This window comes from Spermophilus citellus (genome assembly GCF_964194105.1).
Source record: "Spermophilus citellus genome assembly, chromosome: 2".
Classification (NCBI taxonomy): Eukaryota; Metazoa; Chordata; class Mammalia; order Rodentia; family Sciuridae; genus Spermophilus; species Spermophilus citellus.
In genome coordinates, this window is record NC_138183.1 from 1,763,059 (window position 1) to 1,777,783 (window position 14,725).

General features: G+C 60.9%; 1 protein-coding gene across 2 annotated transcripts in view; it reads left to right on the forward strand.

Moving 5' to 3' along the window:
* Positions 1 to 14,725, forward strand: part of NACC2 (NACC family member 2) — a 60,731-nt gene that overhangs the window by 17,924 nt on the left and 28,082 nt on the right. Inside the window, exons 1-2 of one of the 2 annotated variants that reach the window (XM_081267292.1) lie at positions 10,108 to 10,236; positions 11,482 to 12,414. In XM_081267292.1, the coding sequence (XP_081123418.1) occupies positions 11,541 to 12,414 (874 nt within the window). In that variant the 5' untranslated portion in view covers positions 10,108 to 10,236; positions 11,482 to 11,540. Of the gene's footprint in view, positions 1 to 10,107; positions 10,237 to 11,481; positions 12,415 to 14,725 lie in introns of those variants that run through there. The other variant, XM_081267293.1, reaches the window with a different exon arrangement.

The following is a 14,725-nucleotide window of genomic DNA, read 5'->3' on the forward strand; positions in this document are numbered from 1 at the left end:
AATCTACTCTACCAATTTGTCTCTTTTGCGGGATGTTGGGGATACAGCCAGGGCCTCTTGAATACTGTAGCCAAGTACTCCTCCAGAGGCCCTCAGGTTCTGACTGAGTCTTCCTGATGGCTAGTGATGTCGAGCATTTCCCTTGTGCATTTGGAAATCCTTGTGTTCTTTGGGGATATCTCTTCCGGTGCTTTGCTTAGTGTTAAGTAGGGTCATCTGTCTTTTCATTGCTGTCCAGAGTTCCCTATGCGTCCTGGACGTCAGCCGTCAGCCTGGATGTAGAAACATAATTGGTAGATGTTCCCTCCCATTTTTAAATGTCTCTTCACTTTTTTAAATATATTTTTTTTGGTTGTAGATGGACACAGTTTCTTTATTTATTTATTTTATGTGGTGCTGAGGACCAAACCCAGTGCCTCACACGTGTAAGGCCCCAGCCTCTCTCTTCACTTTCTTGATGGTATCCTTTGACATCATCAAGGAACCTTATTTAATTTTGATGGAATTTGATCTATATATTCCTCCCCATTGTGGCTTGTGCTTTTGGTGGTGAGTCTCAGAATCCAGGGCCAAGACTCACCCTCTGTTTTCCTGTAAGAGCTCTGTGGCTTCAGCTCTTCCATTTGGAGCTGTGGTTTGTCCTGAGTTGATCTTGGTGTGGGTCCTCCTTCCCTTCTGCATGTGGAGACCCTCTGGTCCCATCGAGACCACGTCCTGAAGACTCTCCCTGTTGGGTGGACTTGGCTTCCTTGTTCAGTCAGTTGACTGGCGACATGTGAACCAATTCATAGAGCAGCTCCAGCCCATTGAGCTGTGTCTGCTCTTATATGAGCCTGTGCCATCTTGGTCGCTGTGGCCCATGGGGAAGTGTGAAGGCTTTGACCTCCCAGGAGTCTTGGGCCATTCCTGATCCCAGAATCTCCATATGTACTGAGCTTCAGTGGTCTCTATGTGCAGAGAAGTTGGCTGGCATTTCGAGGGGGGTGGCACCAGGTCTGCAGATAGTTGGGGAGTGCTCCTATTCAAAGGTACTCGGCCCTCCCATCCACCTTTACCCTCCAGTGAAGTGGGGTGGGGCGGTGTGGTGAGGTGGGGGGCAGACGTCTGTTCTTGCTGGAGCTTGAGGTCCAGTCCCATAAGATCGGGAAGGCCTCATGCAGTTGCTGAGGGCATTCACATGCAGTGTTTTGGGGGTTTTGTTTTTGAGATGGGGGTCTCAGCATGGTCTGTGTTGCCCATGCTGGCCTCGAGGTCCTGAGCTCCAGCGATCCTCCTTCCTCGGCTTCCTAAGGAGCCGGATGCTGGCGTGTGCATCATGTCTAGCTTGCGTGAGCATCTTCATGTGTTGGGTGCTTTGTGTTTTCAGATTGGAGGGATTTGGGTCGACATGAGAAATGTTTTTGGGCCAGTCATGCCTAGTAGAGCTCTCTGTTCTGTCTTTCTGAGCTGGAGGGTTGGGGCCTGCAGGTGCACCTAGATCCAGGTGCTGCACAGGCCCCTCTGTTTCCTCCAGCCCAATGCCTCTCCTCCAGGAGACTGTGGCCCAGCAGAATTCTAGGCTGGTCCTTCCTGGCCTCTGTGGGGAGAAGGGCTGATCCCAAAGGGACCTGGTGGGCTGAGCTTCTGGTGTGCAGGGGAGGGGACACTGTCCAGGGGATATCCCCCCACACCTGCAGCCCCTGAGGGGAAGGTCTGTCCCATCCTAGAATGCGATGGTAACAGGGCCCTGTCCCCACCCATGGTGTGTGGCCTCAGGCCTGGGGACACGGCCCTCTCCCGACCTCTGTATGCCTCCTGGGCAGACCCTTGCTCCCCGCTTGCCCTCCACCAGTCTCCTGGGCCCAGGTCTCAGGGGCTGGCTGAGTTGCAGAGGCTTCCAGATGCAGACGGAGATGTCCTGCAGAGGAGTCCCCCAGGGACTGCAGGGACTTGGAGCCCCTCCTCTGTCTTTGATTCCTTTCACTCAGGAGTGACTAGTTGCCATATTGTCCTGCCCCCTCTTGCACCCTTGAAACCTGATGGGACTGTGAGTGCCTGGTGGCAGGGCAGGGTCTCTGCAGGTCCTGGCCCTGGTGACGAGGTCACTGGCCTTGGAGGCCAGCAGGCCTGGACCTGATCCTCAGGGGCCATACACAAGGCCTCCCATTCACTGTGGCTGCTCTGCCCATCCTGGTGGCCTGCTTATCCCTGCCAAGTCATTTCTTGCACCTTTTCTGGGGACCTGGGTGTGACGGCCCTGCTGCCCGCCTGTGAGCACCACATGGAGTGGGGGCTGGGGCTCAGCCCTCGCCCTTCCGAGGCTGAGGCAGTGGGGATGCGATGGTCCTTTTGCAGCAGGGCTGGGCCAGGCTTAGGCCAGGGAGGGTCTTCTGAGCCCTGGGCCTGACCCCGTGGGAGAGGACCGTGAGTGAACTGTCCGCTGCTAGGACTATCAGGCCGTGAAAGCCGCGCATCTGTATTTATGGACTTTATTTTTCATGTCAGTAACTAGCCTTTACGTCCCCTGTTTAAAGTAGCCAGGGCGCCCCAGGTGCTCCCGGGATCCCAGAGCCAAGTGCAGACCCTGGCCCTTTCCCCTGCAGTCCTGGTTGTTGTGAGAGCACTTGGGGAGACTTGGGGTTTGTGGTTGAGACTCCCATGCCCGAGCACGAGAACGATTATGTGCAGCTTTTATTTGGCCCCTAGGATTCTTGCTGCATTATCCGTATTTCCTTTAATTTGTGGGATTTCTAGTAAATGGGCTTAAAAATAGTTCTGGGCATGTTGCCAGGGCAGATGCGGGCAGCAGGCATCTCTGCGCTTCCCTCTCCAGTGGCGAGTGGGGTAACCCCCGTGTCACTCATGCCTCCTGCAAGTCCCTGGAGGTGGCCCGCCCGTACACCCCAGGGGGCAGGTGCAGCTCCCCACTCCTGGACAGGAAGTCAGGTTGGGTCTTGGCTGCAGCCCAGGGACTGGGACAGCGTGGGACATGAGGAGTGTGTGGAGTGCCCTGAAGGTGGGCAGCAGGGCCGGTTGGTCAGGGTCTGTGGGAGGGGGTAAAGATGGGGCCCAGTCCCCAGGGGACTATGACAGGATGGGGCTGAGCAGAGGGCTGGGGAGGCCTGGACACACGTGGAGAGGAGCTAGACCTCTTTCTGGAGCTGTCCCTATGGCCAGCTGAAGACCCTGGCCGTGGTGTGACAAGGGTGTTCCTGGGGCACAGACCCCTGGCATTTGCTGGAGAAGAGACATGGCCGGTTTTTAATGTGCGCAGACTCCAACAAGCCCCTCCCCTAAGGTCTCTGAGCCACTCCCCCAATGAAAGGTCCCCCCACACCTGCAGGCTGTCCTCCCTGGGCCCCCTCAACTCTTCCCAGCTTCAGGAGTGGGCGTGGCTTCTCGTGCACAGCCCCGAATTCCCTGCTCTTGTGAGCTGCTGACCTGGACCCCTCGGGGCCCTGCTGGCACTGGGCCTGGGTGGGTGTGTGGACACTGAGCTCATCAATTCCTGGCCTCAGCTCTGCTGGCCCCTTGGGCTACTCTGGCCTGAGGGTTCAGATGTGTCCATGGTCCCAGGACACCCAGTGCCACCCACGGGTTGGTGCCACATGCTGTGCACATGTTGGGGGCATGCTGACTGGCCCGTCCCTGTCCTGGAGCCTTCCATCCTGAAGGTGCTCATCATGTCTCCTCGTAGGCAGGAGGGAAGGGCCAGAGCCAGGGCACCAGGCCTCCTGCCCAAGCAGGGCTCTCACCCTGCAGGGCAGTGCCCTCTTTGGGGTGGGGCAGGGTAGGTGACTGACCTGCCACAGCCCCTGTGGCCTTCAGTGGCTTGGCGCTGTGCCCAGAAGTGCTGCCTGGCTCCTCACCCGGAGCTGGGCAATGCCTAGAAGTGGCATTCCAAATCTCTGCTGCCTGTGCATCAAGTCCTGGAGGTGGGGAGCCTGGGTCCTGTGGACACGTCCTGGGGCAGCTGCCTGTGGCTCCCACCTGAGCCAGCACCTGGCACCTACATGGGGGAGGTGCTCCTCACAGGCCTGATGCCAGGAGCCCCGGGGTGAGGGCAGGATGGGGGTGAGGGCAGGTGGCCTTCAGGCACATTCACGTTGCTCTGCTCTCCAGCAGGCTCCTGCTTCAGGGGTGAAACAAGGGTGAGGTTGGTGTACCCAGGGTTGGGACCTGGTTCATCTGGGCCACTGTCAGCAGCAGCCACCTGGCTAGGGGCTCAGGGGTGGGGACGGCTCCTGAGTGGTAGCCTTGTCTCAGCATAATCCCCCTCCACCGCCACCAGTGGCTGATTTAGTGCTCCTGTGTTGGTCTGATTTACATTAGATTTTTAAGCATAATTAGAAATGCAGGGATCTTTGTGTCTTACCTCGCCTCTGACTATTTATGGCACGATATGCAGATGGGGAGAGCCATGAATATTAAACAGGGGTGTGCTGGGAAGCCGTGGGGAATGAGTGGTGACCCAGGGCCAACACTGGCCGGACACCTCCCTGTGCCCACCTCCTGCAGCACCTGGGACCTGGCTCCTGGCCCCACATGGGGAGGGTCAAGGTCACAAGCTGCTCTGGGACTCCTGCAACCTACAAGAGATGGGCAGAGCAGGGCGAGCTCCTGGGCCTCCTCAGCCTGGACCACCCCTGCCCTTCTGCCCAGTGCCCGCTGGAGCTGGAGACCCGCTTCAGCAGGTGAGGGCGGCAGGGCTGTGTGCACGTGGGGCTGGTGCTGGCTTTTTAAGTTATTAAACTGTGCCCAAGGGAGACACTCTTCAAGCTTATGTTATTTAAATTACAAATACGGGTGAGGGAGATGTCGGCTCTTCTCAAAACACTGCTTAATTCTTTGGAAACCTTCTGAGCGGTTCTGTGGCTCGGGGGATTCCTCATGGCATGCGGACTCCGAGGTCCCACAGGGCTGGGCCGGCAGGGCTGGGGGTCGTGGCAGGGGGCCATGGGCTCCTGTGGCCATCCCCAGCCCACTGCCCTCCTGCTGCGGGTCCCACTGGGCCTTATTTCCCACCCACCCACCTGTGTGAAAGCCAGAGTCCTGTGAGGGGTTCAGGCAGGTGTCCTGGCAGGGAGTGTGCCTTGGGCGAGACGTGGCTGCCTAGAGGTGCCACCTGCTTGCCTTGTTCTCCATGGGCATGGAGTTTGTCTGGGCCACACACACGCCAGACTGGACTCTCAACAGAGCTGACCCCTGAGACTAAGTGCTGTTGAATTTGAGATGCTGCCATCCATGGGTCTCGGCCCAGCCTGTTGTCCTGGGGCTGTTGACACCCAGCAGGGGCCGGTGATGGAACTGTCCAGAGGCCCTGTGCTGGGGCAGCTAAAACACCCACATGCCCATGTCCCCTCCCGGCCAGTTGTGTCCCTTCTCTCTGAAGACGAGTGCAGACCCAGGGGGAAGATTGATAAGCACATTTTTGAATTTACAGCTTCTGGCAGGCTGCCCTTCTCCTTCTGGAAAAAAGAAAAAAGAAAAGAAAAAAAAAAAGCTTTCCAGGCAGACATTTGTTGGTGCAGTTAGAACCGGCTTTTACGGTCGACGCTGGTCCAGGCCTGTGGTCGGGTGGAGGCTGCCCAGGGGCCGCTGCCCTGCCGCCTGGCTCCTTACCGGCAGCGCAGCCCCTCCCAGGCTGGACAGCCCCGTCTCCCAGGACCTGCAGCTGGGGAGGCCTCGGTCGGTACCTGCTTTTCTTTTCCCAGCGCAGAGTCCAAGGTGGATTCTCTGCAGTGGAGTCCTGGGGACCTCACTGTGCAGGAAGGTGTGCTGAGCAGGGCAGGCATGCCCTCTTGCTCTTGTCATTTGGTGACTGAAGACCCCGGGACACTGTGTGTAGAAGCAGGAGGCCAGGAGGGTGGTGATGGGGACCAGGACTTACCCTGCCCCAGTGGCTCCTGGGAGGGGCCTGTCCTTTCTGGGCCTTGATTTCCTTGTTTCTACCACATGGTGGGACAGATAAATAGCATGTACAGTTGGCGGGCTGTCTGGGCACGGTGGGGAGGGGGCTGGGGAAGCTGTGCCCGCCCCACATCCCTTGCTTCTGCTTGCCTGAGTTGTTGGCGGCTGGCAGTTCCATTAGCCGTGAGACCCGGGTGGCCCGGCTCTGCCGTGCGGTATCTTAAAGGTTTAATGCAAACCTCGGGCCGAATCTGGTGCCCCCCCCCCCCCCAGGTGCCTGTGGGACCTGGGCACACCCCAGCCAGCAGGAAGGATGGACCTGGGGCCATGCTTGTCCCTGTTGTCCCCTAGTGAAGTGGGGATGGGACATAAGAGACCCATCCCCAGAGCCTGTGCAGGCACCGTCCCTGGGGAGCCCCAACAGGCTGTCCCCCGCGTCTTGTGTTCCTGCTGGCTGGGGTGATGCCCTGGGATGGCCGCCTCACACCTGGAGCGCCTGGACTGGCCTTTCAGGAGCCATTGCTATTTACTGCTGGGCTGTCTTCTCCATGGTGGTGAGGCTTGGGGCCACACAGCAGCGGGGACAGCCCCTGGAGAGGGGCCTCTGACAGGGTAGACAGGGCTTCCTGGGGAGGGGTTTCTAACTGGAATAGATGGGGCAGGGCTCCCTCTTCTCCACAGGCACTCCCAGTGCCTCCCGCCCCTCATTCCTCGACTGCAGAGGGCTGCGTGTCTGCTGAGGCCAGGACCTCTTACTAGTTGGTAAAATTAAATCCTGCAAAGTAATGTAATTTAATTGATCATCTCACCTTGCTTTCCCTGCTGGTAGTGATCCTGCAGAAGCCAAGTGCACGTCCCTCCAAGAAGGTGGCCCTCCAGGTTGGCCGTTCTGTCCCTGTCCCCACACCCTGGCCTGGGAGATGCTCTTGGGTGGTCTTGTGTCTGCTGGAGCACCTGTCCCCAGTCGCACCTGGAGTCCGATGTGGCCAGCCTTGGCTTGGCCCCCTCCTGGGACTTGGTGTCCTTATTTGAATCCCTCCTGGGACCAGACTCTGGCAGGGGTGTCCTTTCTGTCAGACACCGGCCAGCTCCTGTGTGTGTCCAGCTCTTGCTCCTGTACCCACCCTTCTTCTGTGGTCCTTCTGTGGTCACACTGCCTTTGGGAGCTGCCTGATCCCACCTCATCTGGGGAAGTGCCTGCAGAGAAGACCCCCCTCCCCTCCTCCCAACCATCTTCTCTCCCTCTGGGAGGGGTCTGTGGGCCCAGAGGAGCCTTCTGTATGTGTCCGTGTGGGGTGAGGGCACAGGCAGGCCCGTAGTGGGCCTGGACCTGGGCTTTAGGTTATTTTCATGGGTTTCCCAAGCGGTTTCCATTCTGAAAGGCACCCTGCTGAGGAGGTGGCTGGTGCACTTTCTGCTCAACTCTTGAGAAGTTTCTGTGAGCAAAGGACACCCAGGGGAAACAGGCCTTGCCGGGGCAGCAAAGGGATGGGGAAACTGAGTCACAGAGGGAGAGGTCACAGAGCATACTGACCACTGCTGTGTGGGGAGTGGTGAGGTGGCCCTTGTGTTCCAAGACCCAGGCCTAGTCCCTCCCCTGGGCAGCTGTGTTGCAGCCCATGGCCTGTTTAGTCAGAGGCCCTTTCCTCTCCAGCTACAGCTTGAGGGGCAGCCCTTGGCTTGTCCTGCTTTCAGTCCCCGAGAGTGTCCACCTATTCTTTCCTCCTAAAGTTCAGCTTTGTTCTTGCCCCAGGCAAGGCTTCTAAGAAAGCAACCTAAAACCAGCTCCTATCCAGTTCTCGCAGGCCAGGTGTGGGCAGCAGCTTTGCCAGGACAGGTGGCCTGAGGACAGGGAAGCACAAGCACCAGTTGTCCTCAGTCCCCAGGGATGAGTTGGCCTCATCATTTTCTGGGGATGTAATGGCCCCTTTTCTGGCTCAGGCCCTGAGGCGTGGATGCAGGTGCCCACCTGCCCAGGTCACGGCGAGTCATGGGTATTGCCAGCATGCCCTGTGCTCAAGCTGAAGGCTTTACGAAGGTTGCCTCTTTCTGTCCTCAGTGGCTGTCCCAGGGTCCACCCTGACCCTGGGTTCACAATTGGCACCTGAGACTGCAGTGTCATGGGAAGGACACAGGGCCTGGTGCCAGCAGGACCTGGGCTTTCAACCTAGCTGAAAGGCCAGGGCCTGCTCCGTTGGAAGGGACAGGCCCAGGAGCACGCTCTGCTCCCTGCTGTGTTGCACCTGGCTGCGCCAGGACCCTCTGAGACAGTGTACAGGGTGCTGGCCTCTGTCTACCTGTGGCCGGACTAGGCCACCTCTCCTGGCAGGAGAGCCCTGCTGGCTCAGGTGGCCCTGCCTCACTGCCCTTGGCTGAGGTTGCCTGCACAGAAGCAGAGGCTGACCAGGAGGCCCTGGTGAGGGGTGCCCAGGCCTCTGTGAAGGGAGCCTGTAGGGCCCTTCCCTTCATGCTGTGGGTTGCTGGGCAGCAGAGTCTCCATCCAGCAGTAAGCAACCAGTTCACTACCCACCAGGCCCTGGGCACACCTGGCCCTGCCCTTGTGGGCCTCCTGAGGCAGGTACCTGAAGGACTTCCTGGAGGAAGCAGCGACAGCTGCAACCGGAGGGCAGAGGTGTGGCCTCTAGGGAGACAGGACTGAGCCCTAGGCCTCCTTGCCTCACGAGCCCAGCTCTTCGAGCCGCTGAGCCATCCTGCAACCATCCCAGTGCCTCTCACAGTCACCCCAAGAGTTGTCATTAATCTCTAATCTCCTTGGAAGGCAAAGAAGACCAGGCAAAAATCCACCCCAGAGGCCCTCTGCATGGCCCGCGGGTGACTTCCCCACTGCATTTCCTCTTCCCCTGTGCCGGCTTTTTGTCTGGTGTTTGGAAGTGGAGCCCACAGTGTGTAGACAGGGAGGTGCAGATGTCTCCTCCTTTCATCTTGGGATGGCTTGGAGGGGATGCTGGGCTGAGGGGCTGGGTGGTGTGGCCGCCTCCACCAGGCCTACTTCCTGCTGTGGTTTCAAGGGTGACAGTGGCAGGTGGCAGAATCTCGGCTGGAGTGCCGCAGACCTCACCACCTCCCACTCCAGTCTGTCTTCTTGCTGGTAGAATATGTTCTTGCTGGGGAACACTGTTGGTGGCAGGTGGGTAACCTAGGTGGCTCTCCAATGGTGTGCCCCAGGGTCCTCGAGGTTTAGCAGGTGTTGTGAGCCAGGAAGGAGGTGCCTCCTTTTACACTAGCACTGCACAGCTGCCCATCCCCAGAAAGTGCCCCAGGGACGCACAGCTGAGGACCCCTCGGCACTGGACAGTTAGACTTCACTACTGAGTGTGCAGGGAGACCCTGTAGCTACCACCGGGTGTACAGAGGAGCAGGTGCTCACCTCCACTGTGGGCAGGAGCAGAGCCGCCTGGCCACAAAGTTGTTCTTAAAGGGCCAGGCAGGGATGAGAAGAGTTGGGGTGAGAGGGTTCTGGGACAGGACTGGCTGGGTCTACTGCTTTGGGACCCACTGGCCACACAGGGGACATGGTTATGAGGCCCCAAGGAGAGGGGGAGGAGGTGGAGCCAAGGGCCCTGATCTGTGTCTCTCCGGGGCCACTGCTGTTTTCCCTCCTCCCTCTTCCCTCCAAGCTTGCTCCCCTTCCTCACCCAGCTGTCCCCTAGCCCATCCGGCCCCCAGCCCCTGCCCAGCCCCCCACCCAGCCACCAGCCTGCCCTGGAAGAGTTAAGCTGCGGCTGTGCCAGCCCTGCAGACTGTTTGGAATAGTTTAAATGCTTTGACACTGGGGCTGTACTGGATGGCAGGGAGGCAGTTTACTGGGTAATTCATATGCAAAACTGCACTATAAATTTCCAGGCTGTCTCAGTTGCCGTGGCACCACCAAGCATTTCTCCACGTACAGTACAGTATTTCTGCCATCTTTGTTTGCATTGCAGTGAGTCATCAAAAGTCTGTCTTGCACCAACACCCGGAGCCGTGCATTCCTCTGGCACCAACGCGCCACTGTTTTTAAAGCCGGGGCTGGGAGCTGGCATTTACTTCAGCTCCCAAATCAAAGGCGGCTATTCATTCCTGAGAGCTGCCTGAATGTTCGTCTGCATCCGGCCGCTTCATTGAGATGCTGCGCGCTGCCCGGGAGGGCCGGCCTGGGTGCAGCTGAGCTGCGGCCGCCGAGCCCCGCGCCCGGCCGGCCCCCCCCTCCCGGCTCCCGCCCTCCCCACCCGGGGCTCCGGCTCCGTTTGCTGCATTCCCGGAGCAGCGGGCGGGCGGGCGGGCGAGTGGGGAGCCTGCCCTGCCGGGCTGAGCGGGCAGCGTCGGCCGCGGCCGCAGCGGCTGAAGGTAGGTCCCCACCGCGGGTGCCCCGGGCCGCGCCGGCAACTTCTCCGCAGCAGGGGCACTGCGGGCCTCCGGCGGCGCCCACCTGCCCAACTCCTGGCGCGGGTGGCTCCGCCCTCCTCCCGGCGCCTCTGCGGCCGCTGCACTTTCCTCCGCGGGACACAGCGGCCCTTTGTGTGGCCCTGGAGTTGGGCCGGCGCCTTCTCCGGCCACCCCCGCCCCCCTCGCGGAGGCGCCCGGTAAACAGTGGCTGTGCCCCCCCCCCGCCTGCCCAGCCCCCGCACCCTCCCGAGACCCCTCCGGTTACCTGGGCTGGGACCAGCCAGCAGGGATTGGCCAGCGCTGGAAGCGGGCCGGGAGGGAGGGCGCCTGTGAGCGGGGCTGCGGCAGCTCCAACTCCAGCTCCCGGCTGCGCGTTCCAGACCGCCCGCCGCTGCGCTTGGGGACCTGGGTCAGGGTCCGCGCCTGCTGGGGGCTGCCCGGGAGGACGGGCACACGAGAGCCCTTCTGCTCGGACAGAGGCCCCTCCGTGGGGGAGGAGTGGGGGTGCAGCTGGCCGAACTCAGCTCACTTCCCGGGGCGCCCCCTGCGCCTCCCCACCATCCCAGGGAGGCTTGGGGCTGGGCAGGAACCCGAGAGGGGACAGCTGCCCAACCCAGTTCCCCAAGGTTCTCGCAGGGCTATTCTGAGGGGAAAGGGAAAGGCCCACAGGAAACTGACGCCTGGGAAGACCTGGGCTCTGAGATGGGCCCCTCCCCAGGTCGCAGGGAGGGGCTCCTTGTCAGCAGGGAACTTTTTCCCTGAAACCGCTAGTTGCTAGTTGCTGCAACTCTCAGACTGGCCCTGTCCCCTCCCCCAGCCCTCCGCGGGTGACTTGCCTGTCCCAACCAGCCCAGTCCTGTCCTGTGCTCTCCCTGGGTTCAGCCTCTGCCCTGTGTTTTTTGCAAAGACTGGCGTCTGAAGCTCTGCCCTGGGGGATCTCATGGAGCAGTCCAGGGGTGCCATGGGCAGCATTGCCCGGTGGGTAAGCAGCTGCCCCTGTGTGCCATGCTCTGGATCATATTGCCCTGTCCCTCAGCCAGGGTCCTGACCATAAGACCCCCAGAGCCTTTCTCTGGGGTTCCTCCAGCCAGGAGGGCACATTGGTACTTTGCCCTTTGTAGGGGTCAGGGACACAGGTGGGTGCTTGGCAGGCAGGACAGGGAGCACTTGTGAGGACAGGGAACTGACCATGCTGTCCCCCCACAGATGTGCCCCACTCGGGCCACCCCGCGCTGAGTCTGAGGCCCATCCACACGCCGTCCACCATGTCTCAGATGCTACACATCGAGATCCCCAACTTCGGGAACACTGTGCTTGGCTGCCTCAACGAGCAACGGCTGCTGGGCCTCTACTGCGATGTGTCCATCGTGGTCAAGGGCCAGGCCTTCAAGGCCCACCGGGCCGTGCTGGCCGCCAGCAGCCTCTACTTCCGCGACCTGTTTAGTGGCAACAGCAAGAGTGCATTCGAGCTGCCAGGCACGGTGCCACCTGCCTGCTTCCAGCAGATCCTGTCCTTCTGCTACACAGGCAAGCTCACCATGGCGGCCAGCGAGCAGCTAGTGGTCATGTACACAGCCGGCTTCCTGCAGATCCAGCACATCGTGGAGCGCGGCACAGACCTCATGTTCAAGGTGAGCTCGCCCCACTGCGACTCGCAGACCACCATGATTGAGGACGCCAGCTCCGAACCCCAGAGTCCCTGCAACCAGCTGCAGCCGGCTGCTGCCACCTCCGCCACCCCCTACGTCGTGTCCCCCTCTGTGCCCATCCCGCTGCTGACCCGTGTAAAGCATGAAGCCATGGAGCTGCCGCCAGCTGCAGGCCCAGGCCTAGCTCCCAAGCGCCCGCTGGAGACGGGGCCCCGGGACGGCGTGGCGGTGGCGGCTGGCGCGGCCCCTCTCAAGCTGCCCCGAGTCTCCTACTATGGGGTGCCCAGCCTGGCCACCCTCATCCCCAGCATCCAGCAGGTGCCCTACCCCCAGGGGGAGCGGACCAGTCCGGGGGCCAGCAGCCTACCCACCACCGACAGCCCCACCTCCTACCACAATGAGGAGGAGGAGGAGGACGACGAGGCCTACGACACCATGGTGGAGGAGCAGTATGGCCAGATGTACATCAAGGCCACGGGCAGCTATGCAGGTAACGACAGGCCGGCAGGCCTGCGGGCACGGGGCACTGCAGCCTGACTGGGGAGGCCTCTGTGCTGCAGGCACGGGGAGAGAGGTTGGAGGAGATGGGAGCAGCTGGCCCGAGTGGTAGGTGGACAGGGTCCCTGCCACCAAGGAGCTCAGGTTCGATGCTGATGAGATGGCAGGTCACAAGCCTCTGCCAGAGCTGCAGTGGCACATGCAGGAAGGGTCCTGACACTGGACAGATGAGGAAACCAAGGGTCTCAATGGCCCAGTGACCTCCTGAGGGCTCACAGAACAGTTGCTGCCAGCTCAAGGCCTTGGTGTCCCTGTGTGTGAAGTGCCCGGCACCAGTGTGGGACCCCACAGGTCCTGCCTCCCTCCCCTTCCACCTCAGTGTCTTTGTCCTCTGTGAGGTTTTACTTCCTCTCATCCCGAGGTTCCTATCTATTGCCCACCTCCCTGGGCCCTGCCCCAGCGGACAGACCAGAAAGTTCTGAGAGCTGCGTGAGTGCCCTCTCATTCTTGCTGCTGAGGGGGATGCTCCCTCTTTTGGGACCAGTAAGCCCAGGATGCCCTAGTTTGAGATGCAGGCCTTGTGGAGAACATCCTGGAGACCACAGGGCTCACTAGGCAGAGGGACCAGCCATGGGGGCCCAGGCTGGGGCGTCCCCTGAAAGCCTGTAGTGTGACTGGGTCTCTGCTTGCGCTGATTTGCATGCAGGGCCATGTGTGGTGGCCTGGACCCAAGCACAGGGTGCTGCAGTGGGAGGATGGGCCAAGGGGCAGCACGGGGACTCTCTCCACCCCGTTTGCCACTTGTCTCATGCCTCAGGGGTCCATCAGTGCTGGGGCAGTCGGGAGCAGTGCCCAGCCCGGGCTCTGGGGATGGCCAGCTGCCTCTGGAGCAGCTGTGGCTGCAGACTGGGTGGCAAGGTCTCAGTTTCTGCTGGGGCCACCCCACTCCTTCTCGGAGCCTGCAGGGGAAGCCACTGCCCTGGCCCCAGACCCTGTGGCGTCGTCTCTGTGTGAAAGTGTCGTTCTGCACACGTCCTTCAGAACAGTGGCTTTCAGGCTGCTGAGGCCGGGGCCGGATGCGTTTTCTTCTTGTGGCAGGGTCAGGGTGGATTTTTTTTCCTGAAATCAAGAAGCGCAGCAGTGCCCGAGTTGGCCTGGATGTGCGGGCCTCACACTCAGGCACCCGCTCAGCCTCTGACTTCAGGGAATTCGCCCTGTGTGCAGTGTGCTCTGCGCCCGCTGACTGCCCCTGTGCAAGGAACAGAAGGGCCCTGATCCCCCTCCCGGGCCCACAAGGCTGGGGGTTTGCACAGGATGGGGCTGTCACTCTGATCTACTCCCAGAGGAGATCCCGGCCAACCTGCGTGTCCTGTGGTCCTGAGAACTCACCGTGCTGGTGGCTGGACACAGCCCTGTGGATGGGTTAGGGGAGCATTGGTGCCGGGGCCCGGTGGCAGGGGGCCTCACTGGTGTTGCCCGGGGGTGAACCACAGAGCTGGGGACAGGTCTCTGGTCTTCTCCTGCCCCTCACAGTCCTGCCTCCTGCAGTGACCTTAGCTATGGCTTGTTGGGATGGTGGGAAATGGATGACTGGGAGCACGGTGTGGTCCTACAGCCTGTGCAGTCCCCTGTCCCTTATGCCTGGTCAGCCAGAGCCCTCACCGGACAGGGACAGGGACAACCCCCCTGCCTCCAGGGGTTTTCTGAGGAGCCGGGGGACGTGGCCACGAAGAGGCTTCCAGAGCTGGCATGTGCAGGGTGGGGGTCAGGATGTTGCGCTGCTCCGAGCGGCCCGCTGCCCAGGCCAGGCCTCTCTCCAGCTCCCCCAGTGCTCAGATAGAACATAGAGCTCTGGGGCCAGGGGACCCCTGCAGGGGCTGGTGACAGGTGGGGGAGGGAGCCCTGGCTGGCCCTGCCCGACCTGGGCAGTGTTGGCAGTGGGGCCATGTGCTGGGTGCTGTGGGCCCTGTCCTGCGTGGCTCACGGAGCCACAGTCTGGGTTTTCTTGTGGCTTTCTCTTCAGCAGGTCCATAAGTGGGGCAGAGGAAGGGGGTGTGAGATTTCTTGGTTAAAATCTAGGTTATTGGCAGTGACGTTGCTGGCATCAGGGTGTGCTGGGGGAGGGAGGCCATGGGAGGCAGGAGAGGAGGGCTGCCCCTGGGGAGCCGGGCCCCATGCCCTGAGCTTCCAGCACTGGGCCCAGCCTCCTCTGGGGACAGCTTGTGGGGCCAGCAGTCTGCTGCCCCTTGCCTGGGCCCCCCGAGGGCTGGGCAGCACTCCCGTCACGGAGCTGGTGGAATGTG